We start from the raw sequence: 13,073 nt of genomic DNA, 5'->3' as shown, positions 1-13,073 counted from the left end.
CAAGTTAGAGTCCATTCTTTTTTTTTATACTCATTGATCTGTGTAGCTACTAGATTTTTCCTTTTTATTAATTGTGAATTTAGAAGTTAGTATATACTTTTTTTTGGTGGGGGGATGTCCCTCTCCCCTAAAAATGAAAATTTTAGTGTATAAAAGCCTTTACTTTGTTCTTGTGTTTCTGTTTTTACTCTTCTAGTTCCACCATTAGATTTTGGATTCACGCTTCTTTATTTTTCCCCTTAATACAATAAATGAAACTCGTGTCCAATTCCATGGTTTCTAAGATTGACACTATTGGATTATTTTTAATTTTAAAAGATTGTGATTTGTGATGGCTAGTACTCGGTGTGCGGACGATATCAAGTTCAATGGTTCTACTTTTACCGTACTATTTGGTCTCTATTTTAAAAATATTTGTTCTTATCATGTTGGGAAATTTATATACAAACTTAAGCTTCATTTTGAATTGTGTATTGGTGTTCAGGAAGTAATGGGTCAGGAATTTTCTCATGAAGGGTTAGTAGCGAGCATATATCATATGATCAGGATGAGCAGGAGGAAGATATGGAAGAGAAGTTGACGTGGATTATATGGATGAGGACGACACAAATGTGAAACCAATGTTCGATTATCACGGCTTCGATGAAGGGTATAACATTGACTCACTCGAAGACATTGGGATGATTGAATTTTAGAACATCAGGGACGAAGATGTATGTCATTTTCATTTTTCTGATGTCGACATTGCATTTGAGTTCTACAATAGATATGCAAGGACAAGAGGCTTTAGTGCTCGGAAGAATAGGACTAAGAAGAGTCGTGCGGGCGTAAGGATTTAGACCGCAAAATAATTATGGCATTGAAAACTTTAAGAGAAAACCTACTCCCGAGACAAGGTGTGGCTACAGTGCAATGATGGAGATTCGTCTAGATGCACCTAGTGGTCGTTGGTTTATTTCTTATTTTTCTGATGAACACAATCATCCGCTTCTGGATCCTCGGTTGACTGGATTGCTTCTGGGCATAGATTCATGTCTGAGGATGATATTGGCCACATGATTAACATGAAAAAGAGTGGGATTATTGTTGAGTAGATATATCGGGCATTAGCAAATCAGGCAGGTGGCTACGAGTATCTCTTCACGCAAAGGGACATGTACAATAAAATAGCAAAGCAGAGGCGCCAATTACCTGGTGATGCATATGCAGCTTTGAAGTATCTAGAAGATCAAGCAACAAATAACCCTTCTCTCTATTTTAATCATCACATGGATGCCGATGGTACTTTGTGCAATTTATTCTAGTGCGATGGTCTCAGTAGGGCAGATTACTCATTATTTGGCGATGTGTTGGCTTTTGATGCTACCTATAAGAGGAATAAATATATGTGTCTATTGGTGGTATTTTCTGCTGTCAATCATCACAATCAAACAATTATCTTTGCTGCTGCTTTAATTTGTGATGAGGAAAAAGACACATATAGGTGGTTGTTACAACAACTGAAGGTGGCAATGAATGGGAAAGCACCTGTTTCGGTTATCACGGATGGTGATCTATCAATGAAGTTCGCCATTGAGAAAGAGTTTCCTAATGCACATCATAGATTATGTGCGTGGCATCTGATTCGCAATGCAACAAGTAACATTGGGAAGCCCCATTTTACCTCCATGTTTAAAAAGTGTATGTTAGGAGACTATGAAATTGATGTATTTCATCAAAAGTGGTTTGAAATAGTTGAGGGATTGGTGCACGAAATTATGATCATCAATGACACCAACAACTTGGTACGCACAATTGTAATCTCAACTCTTTGTCACAACTCCGCACAACTAACCAGCAAGTGTACTGGGTCGTCCAAGTAATAAACCTTACGTGAGTAAGGGCCGGTCCCACGGAGATTGTCGGCTTGAAGCAAGCTATGATCATCTTGTAAATCTCAGTCAGATGGATTCAAATGGTTATGGAGAATTGATAATTAAAAGATGAATAAAATATAAAATAAGATAGAGATACTTATGTAATTCATTGGTGAGAATTTCAGATAAGCGTATGAAGATGCTTTGTTCCTCCTGAACTTCTGCTTTCCTATTGTCTTCATCCAATCATTCATACTCCTTTTCATGGCAAGCTTTATGTTGGGTTTCACCGTTGTCAATGGCTACCTCCCGTCCTCTCAGTGAAAATGGTCCAAATGCGCTGTCACCGCACGGCTAATCATCTGTCGGTTCTCGATCATGTTGGAATAATCCTGCCAAATGGTGATTCAACATAGATTCTACATCTTGGAACCAAGCCAATTTTGGAGCAGCTTTGTGATAATGAAACCAACCAGCAAAAAGCATTAAGGCTGCAAATACTAATGCACCAATTGCGGTGCAATAAAGTTGTAATTCACTAGTTATTCCAGATGCTTGCCAAATCTGGAAAAAACCGGAGGTTATTTGTATTCCTCGGAAACCCCCGCCAACATCACCATTTAATATTTCTTGGCCCACTATTGGCCAAACCACTTGGGCACTAGGTCCAATGTGAGTTGGATCACTTAGCCATGCTTCATAACTGGAAAAACGAGCACCATGGAAATACATGCCACTAAGCCAAAGAAAGATGATGGATCCATTGATCCTTTTGCGTCTGTCACTATGCCCAACACTCGCGAGTTTAAAGCTCGTCACAGTCATCCCTTCCCAGATCCTACTCGGAATATCACAGACAAGGTTTAGACTTTTCGGATCTCAGGAATGGCCGCCAATAATTCTAGCCTATACCACAAAGGTTCCAATCTTAGATTAGAAACCTAAGAGATACACATTCAAGCTTGTTTGCATGTAGAATGGAAGTGGTTGTCAGGCACGCGTTCATAGGTGAGAATGGTGATGAGTGTCACGGATCATCACATTCATCAAGTTGAAGAACAAGTATATATCTTAGAGATGAAGTAGGCGTGAATTGAATAGAAAAATAATAGTACTTTGCATTAATTCATGAGGAACAGCAGAGTTCCACACCTTAATCTATGGTGTGTAGAAACTCCACCGTTGAAAATACAAAAGTGATAATGGTGTTCATTGGTTTCGGCCCCAGAGAGGAACCAGAAGAACCAAGATGATCCGAAGATGAAAAGTATAATAGCAAAAGGTCCTATTTATAGAGAACTAGTAGCCTAGGGTTTACAGAAATGAGTAATTAATGCAGAAATCTTATTCCGGTCCCACTTGGTGTGTGCTTGGGCTGAGCATTGAAGCTTTCATATGTAGAGACTTTTCTTGGAGTTAAACGCCAGCTTTTGTGCCAATTTGGGCGTTTAACTCCAGCTTTTATGCCAGTTCTGACATTTTGACGCCAGAATTTTTATGCTGACTTGGAACGCCGGTTTGGACCATCAAATCTCGGGCAAAGTATAGACTATTATATATTGCTGGTAAGCCCAGGATGTCTCCTTTCCAATGAAATTGAGAGCGCACCAATTAGGTTTCTGTAGCTCCAGAAAATCCACTTTGAGTACTTCCAACAGCATCTGTAGTCCTTTTTCAGCCTCTGAATCAGATTTTTGCTCAGGTCCCTCAATTTCAGCCAGAAAATACCTGAAATCATAGAAAAATACACAAACTCATAGTAAAGTCCAGAAATGTGAATTTTGAATAAAAACTAATAAAAACATAATAAGAACTAACTAAAATATACTAAAAACATACTAAAAACAATGCCAAAAAGTGTATAAATTATCCACTCATCAAGGATTTGGTGTCGAAAACAAGAATTGGGTCCTAGATATGTATAAAAAGAGACATTCATGGGCAACTGCACATATAAGAGGGAAGTTTTTTGCTGGTTTTTGGACTACTTCTATAAACTCAATCATTGCAAAGTATGTCAATTCAAGGTACAATCTGGTTGAGTTCATTCACTTTAATCGATGTTTCAACCATATAAGGTGGAAAGAGGTCCAGGCTGACCTCGCATCTATGAATGGGAGACCCAGTATGCAAACTTGTTTTCAACAGTTAGAGAGGAGTGCTGCCAATGTTTACACCCTATCAATATTTCATATGTTCCAACCAATCCTTGTACGGGCTACATCAATGAAGGTAATAAATATGAGGCAAACTGGCTCTTATGTGATTTACTCTATCGGTTTGGACCGAACGCCAAATGAGATGTGGCATGTATTCTGTTGTGACATTGAGATGGAATTCAATTGTTCATGTATGAGAATGGAATCATTTGGCATACCTTGTGAACACATAGTTTGCGTCTTGGTGCATGAAGATATAGAAGAGTTGCCAAGGTCATTAGTCTTGCCTCAGTGGACCAAGACTACCAAAGTAGGTTTGCAAAATGCGGTCGGATTTCATTAGGATTCTTTGATGCTAAGTCAATACGGTTGTTTGATGGATTGGTTTAGACAACTAGCCAACTTTGCTTGCCAAGATAACGAGAGATTTATCTTTACACGGGAAATGGCTATGAATTTGTTGAAACAATTTAAGGAGGAAGATGCTACACAAAAAGAGTTGGTCAATGATGTAGATAGTGTAAGAGATGATGTACAAGTAAATGCTTCTGGAGCTGGGCTTGCAACCAACGATCTGGGACATAGCATGCCAAGAGACCCAAGAAAATGTAGGACAAAAGGGAGGACTTCACAGTCCAAAAAAAGAAAACATCGATGTGGACAGTGTGGCATGAAGGGCCACAATCGAACAACTTGTCGTGTTCGTCGCGGCATTTCACAGTTAGAAGGCCGTGGAAATGACACAGTTGATAATGACTCGGATGATCACATGAACGTTGAAGATGATTCAATGGTAAGTATTTTTACCAATGAGGTATGACAAAGTTTTAATTGCTGCTTATTAGCTAGTACTAATGATATTATATTACTGATATTGTAGGTATATGATGAGAATACTTCGTACAGTAGCAATGAAGTGCTGTAATAAGGTATAGTTAATGGTTTAAGTTTCTGGTATTCTCTAATTTTTATTTTATTTGGGATTGGTGTTTTTTTTTTTAATTTATTTTTGTTATATTTAATCTTATTGGAATGCAGCTTTTGCAATGGTTGTTGTTGTTCGTGTTTATGACTAAAGGTTGAGGTTTGTACTCTTGTTATGGCTTGATGCTAGTTTATGGCGAATCCTTTCATGGTTCTTAAGCAATTCATATGTTCACGTTACCTTCTTTGAAGTTTAATTTATATATTTAATTTTTTTTCAAGAATGGTAGGCAACAATAATTGAATTCAAGATTAATTGGTCATAGAAATTTTGATACTATGTCATGAGTCATCTCTTGAAAAGGTTTATTGGTTTAAGCCGTAAGCTCAAGTCTCAAGAATGAATTTAGTGGGTTGTATTATGATGCGATGGTGTTGCTGAAATCCTATTAGAAAAAGAAATGTTTACTTTTTAATCCCTCTCTCTAGCTTTGATAGACTTATAGCTTAATCTGTTAAAACTTTACAACCTTTGGAGTTTCAGGTGTTTTAGTTTTATTTGAATCATGCTTAACTGTGGCTAGATGTCTTTCTAAATTAACTGATTCAATTCCATGCTTGCTGATTGTAGTAACATTTCCTCTTAAAATTTGTGTGCTGAGAACTAGTGAGGATTCTCTTGAAGTGCCTTTAAATCCTGAATAAGAGGACTATTGTCAAAGGTCCTATTGAGACGAATCATCAAGCTGAAGAAGTAAGATTGTTGTGTCAAATAAAAGTGAGCCAAAATAGAATTTGCAGCTAATTGATTTTGCACCGCAGCTCAGAGACTGAGTAGGGAGTAAAAGCCTAGCTTTTCTAATTTTTACATTAGATAAAGATAATTACTTAATTTTTATTTTGATTGTAAAATTGTAAAACTTTAATTAGATTATATTTGTCCCAAAACTATACCTAACTTTAATTAGATTATATTTGTCTCAAAACTATACCTAACTACCCTCTTGAATAGTACATGATAGTATGATAGAATTACTTACCATTTCTTATTTTGGTGAGGCAGAAAAACTACAGAAAGGCTCAAATTCTATAACAAGGGCATTGACCCAACAAATTCGGTGCATGCCAGAAGGTGCTTTTAATATAGTTTATTTTTTATTTTAATGAAGAAGAGCTCATCAAAAAAAAATTGAACAAAAATGAAGTAAGTAGCACTGATGATTTTGAGTTTTATTCAGAATTATAGGTTCTTAATAGGATAACGAAAAAGTGATACACAATGAGAGAAATAAAAAATAGTTAATAAATAAATTCATCTATTTTAGTAAGTCTAACAAGAAGACAAAAATAATTCTTTCCAATTTCAGGAATTATGTTATGGGTGTATCATAAGTCACCATAATTGAAACCTCTCGTTAACATCTGCTCGTATCTTATTCCAATCTCCGGTGACGAAATCCAATACTAAATACATTCTACTCCTTTCCTCATGCAGTTGTAATTTATTTTACTAAATGTTAACACATGTATTAGTGTAATTAAAGAGCGAAATTCTCTATGTTAAAAGTTATCTTTGGGGGGACCACAAGAGTAAAAACGTATCATGTAATACAATATAAGGCCGTCGAAAGCAATATATATATATATTAAATTAAATAACCAACAATTTGAATAATTACCTATTTGTGCACCTAGGAATACCTATTGCCCTACGGACTTCTCAACCCTCGAAACTTACTATTTCTTGTATACCACAATCTGCATACTTCTCTGAAAATATTATTTCAGAAAGAGCCACTCTTTGTAATCAGAATATTGTGCTTTATTATTCGAAGTAATGTTATTATTAGCTTTGTTTTTATAGTAGGAGAACTTACTATATTTCTAATATGATGCTTGCGTGGTTCATCATCTTCAACCTTACAGTGAGAGTCTAAATGATAAAGTATTTTGTCAGGAATGCTCATTACCATTAGATACCAGTGATTATTCTCTTTGATTGGGACATATATATGTATAACAAATAGGATGTAATATGTATAAATATAAATTTGAGTACTTTTTATTATAATAAAAATATTTCAATAATTAATGAGAACTTACAATTTGAAGGTCACGAGTTGGTGGCATATAATGTGCATATTTTTTCAGTAGGTCATGATCCTCCATATGTAACGACACGTCATCCTAGGTATGTTTGAGCACAATGGTTATTTATTTTACTTAGTTAAAATGAGGAAATCAAGATTTTGACTTACCGCAAATGATGGTGGAAGGGACCAAACATTCCTTAATTTGGTCATGCTAATATTTGATGTTATCTTCAATGCCATCAGCTTTATTACCAGTTCAGACACTTGCTTTCCAGGTACAAGACAAAACAGATCTTCTCTATTTGCAGTTGTATCGTGAATATGAACCAAATCCTCTCTAACACAAAGCCAACATGTTAGCCACAGAGATAACTAAAATTAAAAATAAAAGATAAAAAAATACTCACGCTATATCATTATCAGCAGCAGAGATGTACATAGCCATATTGACCAAATCCTCACTCAACCTCATATCTTGTGGTGGTTTGAATGAACAGTTAAGATTCTGCACAAAATATAAAGATTATCTACAATATACGTATTTGAATACTATGCCAATAAATTATTTTTAACTAAATCAAATACCTTTGGGATTGAAGTTGACTTGAAAGCCATTTTTTTTGTTTCGTATACGTCGTTAACCGTGCACTGTCTATGGTGAAAGTTAAAGGCCCTTTGCGTACTCTAGTTTCCACCATCTTGCTTGATAGTTGACTTTTCTGCTCAAGTTTTGGCATTTTAGCTGGTCGTGCAAACGCTATGTTTTGGATAGATGGTTGATTATTGACTCTTGCCAATTTGTCCTTTTGCCTTACAAACGTACTCGGATGTTCTTACACAGTTTTATTAGTTTTGCTATTTCTTTAAAAACCCAATATTGACTTTGGCATCGACTTTTCTTCTCCATCCAAGCATATTTGCGTCCCTTTGTAGAACGATGGTGGCAGATTCTGTAAAATTTCAACGTCCTTATTTTCGTCAGATAAATCCGTAAACACACAATGTTCGAACTTTACTTGCAACGGACAAGAGTTTTTCTTTGTTACATCACCACAGGATTTATTCTTCATCTCAAATAGGTCGGTATTGTCGAATTTCTCATGCTTCTCATCAGTCTTACATTGAAGGGCGGTTAATTTATCAAGTGAATTCTTCGCCATCCACATTACTTTCTCCATCTCATCAACTCTCTTGGATAAAGACTACATAATAAAAAGAAAATTAGCATTAGTATATATAAATAATATTGTAATTTATCATGAGTTGGATATATTACCTCTATTGCATGTAGTATTTGTTTCAACGGAGAATTTTCAATAATTTCCATCGAAAAAGATCCAATATGATCGTCTACTATTTTTTCTTCCATTGTTCTATAAGATTGTAATTTTAGTTTTAGCAAAGATAGTTATTAGTGTTCTATGCTTGAGTGTTTATATATTGAGTATTTATATATAAGAATAAGATTATGTTTCACACAACTAATTTTCTTTTAATAATTTAAATATGATAACCAATAATTTATAATTTAACTTTAAATTAAAAATCAAAATTTATCCAAAATTTAACAACTCTCCACGCCCAAAATTACTATCCTTTTCTTTTTGATTAAAATAATAATAAATTTGAGGTTATATTTTAAATATTAGCCTTTTAAAAAACATAAAATTAGATTATTTTATATAATCTTATTATTCTTAACTTCTTTTTATCTTATTCTAATTATATAACTTTATTTAAAAAAAAAGATAGACATAAAATATTTTAAAATTTGTATTATTTTTATCTTATCTTATCTTTTATAACCAAATTTGCTATATATTCATCCTAAGGGGTTATATGGTACAATACAAGACAAAATACTATATGAGTAAGTAGTAAAAGATTATTCCAATGAAAAATATGCAGGTCAAGAATATGTTTAACGATATAACAAAAAGGATAAAAAAGTTAGAATCGGTCATTCATGTTCTACACCAAAAGATTGATGTGATCATGGCACAACAGATAACTTCCACAAATAGTAGTTCGATATTGGATCCTACTGTAGTTGTGCAATCTTTGGAAAGTACAAAAACTAGTGATCTTACTAGTATCCTGCCTTTTCAACCAAAAAAGTTATTCCACTCGGATATTACTCGTGAAGCAACAACTCCACCTAATGGACAACCACATGTTAAAGTAGGAGCTATACTGCCAAAGGTAACCTTAAATTTTTTTTTCTTCTTTGTTTTACTTTTTTTCTTTTTTATATATTTTTAGTGTAATCTTGAAACTATTTTTTTAACTGCAGTGGTGGACACTTATTGCATTTGAGCCTACATCTTCGATGATGTTAACCGATTCTCAAGCCGCTGTTGTAGCCTATATTTTTTCAGATACGTTAAATCCATACGTGTGATTTATGATTATGTGTAATATATAATGGTTTCAAAATGGTATGATTCTTTCAGCTAACCATTTTATGACTTTAGCAGGTCTGAAGAGTTGGTAATCTCAGATAAAAAAGGTTATAGAAGTACATTTAGATGTCTTATGCCGGATAGAAGTGTCGAATCACGAGTAAGTATAGAGGTCAATGCATATTATACTTTTTTGTAATTATATTTTTAAGCCTCTATTTACCTATAAACATGTTTTACATATAAATTTAACATATTGTAGGTTATAAATCTGGTTGCACTTATGATGACACGTGTATTTTGACGTAGGAATGAAGATCCTATTTGCTGGTTCATGCCTGAACATTTTGCAGTAAAATTATCCACAATAATATTTCTAAATTATTAGTTAATATTTTTGTCTAATAGTTTGAGTGGATATACTAATTTATAAAGATGTTCTTTTTTCTAGACTAAACCATGCATGTACTCACACGAGTAAAGTTTATAATTAATTTATCAATTCAAAAATAGTTGGTAAATTAAAAAAATATTTTCATTTAACAATAATTTTTTGTTTGCAGTGATATGCTTTAAGCGACAAATACAAACCGGCCGAGGTTATATGTGATTTCCTTGGAGCTTATATGTCACTGAAAATTAGCCACATCATTAGGGTACAAGTGACCAATTTGTTTCCCATTAATATACTATTATATTTTTTAAAATGTTTATAATGGTTTAAGGTTAATTGCAGGTTTTTATCCCTATCTATGAGGAATTACATTGGTATTTGGTTATTGTTGACTTTATGAGTCGTCGCTTAATCTTATTGGATTCACTGCCTTGTGTCAGAAAACATTAACAACGCAAAAGGAATGCAATTAAAGTGGTAATTATTTGTTATAAATCAGTACTCAATCATCTAGAATCGCTTAACAATTTAACAATTTAAATAATCGTTTACTGTAACTAGTACTCTTAGTCAATTTAAATCATGTACAATTCACTCTTTTTATTTGTGTCATGAATTCACTCTTGTACAGAAAACTTATTTAGAAGTGATGTTAGATGATCATCTTATTGATGATGATAAGTCTAAAGTTGTAGATTGCTCCACTTTTTGGCCTATCACACCTTTTGGCCTACCCACTCAAAAAAATAGATCGTAAGTCTAATATTTAATTTTTTTTAAATATCATAACTCGTTCAATAGTTTATATATTATATGTATATAATAACTATTTGTTGAATGCTTAATATCTTAGGAATGATAGTGAAGTTTGGGTGACCAGTTGGATGAGAAAATGTACTTTACAAGATGACTTTAATATTCAGGTCATATTTATATCAAAGTATTTTTAACATAATTTTTTCAATACACTTCTAATTAGAATTATATTGTTGGTGCTCTAAGCAGATTAACGACTCCACACGAATGAGACTTGCCGTGGATCTGGTTTTAGAGGAGTACAACAATTTGTGTCTCGTAATCCAAGAAAATACTTGGCAATATAGGAGCAAGGTGGAAGCAGAGCATGAAAATATTTGAGAATGAGGAATTATCTTTTTAGATATTTTTAATATTTTCTTTGAAAGACAAATTACTAAGTTATGTTTCATTAGTTTATACACTAATTTATCCTTCTTCTATACATTACAGTTCTATATTACACATTTTCTTTACTTTATCAGTTAATATAAATTATTCATAACCTATATATTCCCGTAACTAATTATTGCTGAGTATGATAGATACAATATAACTTAATCCAAAAAATAAACAAGAGAAAAGTTTAAACATATTCTTAATTTATAAGATATAATTGATCTATCTTAATCCAAAAATGAACAAGAGGAAAGTTCAAACAAAAGGAGATTGGAAGGATTCAATGACATAATTTTCTATATGAGCATGTGCACTAAGATCCTTCCTCCTATCAATCTCTCCCAAACATAGAAGGGCAAGGTGCTGCTTAGCAGAGTTAGAACTGCTGTCATCCTTTAGAATGTCTGTCAGCATTTTTACTGTGGACGAGTTCTTATGTATCCAATTCAATTTATTCAAACATAGAAGCGAAATATAATGTATCCAATTTTTATAATTCAACTATTCAACACTTTCTTATGTCATTTGCATAGAATCAATTACAAAATCACTTAGTCCTTGACATATTAGTGTATAATAAGAAACTTCATTCAAATGCTTGTTTATTTTGAATAAAATGCATGAAATTAAGCTAAAACTACTTAAACTACCTAGCTAATCTAACCAAAATGTGAATGCATCAACGAACACTTCTGATCCCCAGTAGCAAGGCACAGAACAACCACACATTGAGCTATTGAATGCAAGCTTGTTTGGCAATGCCACTTGACTGTGGTGAAGGCTTGGCGCTGGCAAGTAGTGACTCCAGCAGAGAATCAAAGCTAGTATTTGCAGAATAGACTAAAGCAGCAAAAAAATTTTGTAAAGCCAAAAGGGCTTGCCCCTGCAGCAAAGAGCTTTTAATTAATGTCAGAGCTTGAGGAAGAACTTTGTTTCTAACAGCTAGACCAACACTAGGACTGGACCTCTTGTCACTCATTAACGTGCAGTAGAGTTCAAGGGCAAGAGTTGTCATATCCTTAACCTCCTGATCCTGATCTTGGTTGATTAAGCGCGACATAATGCCAAGACTGTTAAGAACCTGCCAAGACTGCAGTAGGACATTTATCAGCTAGCTTTGAGAGTATGAGATGGCAATGCATTTTAACATCATAATGATCTGAAAAATACAAGATTGTTATCCTTCAAATTACAGATATATTAATAAGTATTGAAAAATAATAAAGGGAGGCAGGATCCTCAACCCCTAAAGTATTACATAGTTCATCAGATTTAATAATAGCTATGAAATAAATTTACCATGGTTAACATTGCCTAAGCTTTAGTAAGAAACATACAAATCTAGTCCTCTGGTACATCAGTGAAAATCATCCTCTAGTACATTGACATCTAAATTTGTGCAAACATACTAGGAAAATGGATAAAGGGGATAGTTAAATATCTTAAAGCTAAATATTAGATCGTTGTATGAGAATCATCTAACTCGCATGCATGACGAAAGGTTATAACAAAATCTCACCATCCAACCCAGATTTCAGATAAGGAACAATGAATGATGAGGGGTTCACTTGATCAAGACAACTATCCAATAATGTGTCCACACATTCGAACGCTGCCTTCCTCAATTCAAGATCAACTGTCCGTATAAGCTCTTGCTGTGAAACATACATTATAAAAATAAGACCAACTTCACTAATATGAGATTCTACGTTGTTAAAAGTAGGCTATGAAATTCAAATGTCATTACAAATTATATGAAAATTACTGTAAATAACCCATCACAGTAAAGATGAATGCAGGTGCATATCGTAATGTCATGCTAAATTCTAAAAACTCTCGTGTGGCAAAAAACAACAAATCAAGTTGCCTTAACAATTGTCTGATCATAGATAAGAGGCAACAGATCAGGAAGAAGACCTTTGATGAGGTTCGGCTTATTGTGTTCAAATGTGCTTAAAGCCAGGACAACAGCTCGTCTAACATGCTGCATGGTCATAAGAACAATCAGTGTGACAAGATTTAAATCTAATAAGCTGCCAGTAAACCAGAGA

At 33.8% G+C, this 13,073-nt stretch overlaps 1 protein-coding gene across 1 annotated transcript in view; it reads right to left on the bottom strand.

The window, feature by feature from the left end:
- The window catches only part of LOC107610573 (cullin-associated NEDD8-dissociated protein 1-like), a 2,456-nt gene continuing 1,478 nt past the window's right edge, over positions 12,096-13,073 (bottom strand). The window contains exons 4-6 of the mRNA XM_016312610.2: positions 12,890-13,006; positions 12,542-12,677; positions 12,096-12,181 (exon numbers count right to left, since the gene is read on the bottom strand). Coding sequence (XP_016168096.2) covers positions 12,096-12,181; positions 12,542-12,677; positions 12,890-13,006 — 339 coding nt within the window. The remainder of the gene's footprint in view (positions 12,182-12,541; positions 12,678-12,889; positions 13,007-13,073) is intronic.

Source organism: Arachis ipaensis, chromosome B08 (assembly GCF_000816755.2).
Source record: "Arachis ipaensis cultivar K30076 chromosome B08, Araip1.1, whole genome shotgun sequence".
Taxonomy (NCBI): domain Eukaryota; kingdom Viridiplantae; phylum Streptophyta; class Magnoliopsida; order Fabales; family Fabaceae; genus Arachis; species Arachis ipaensis.
This window is presented reverse-complemented; position numbering and strand designations above follow the sequence as displayed.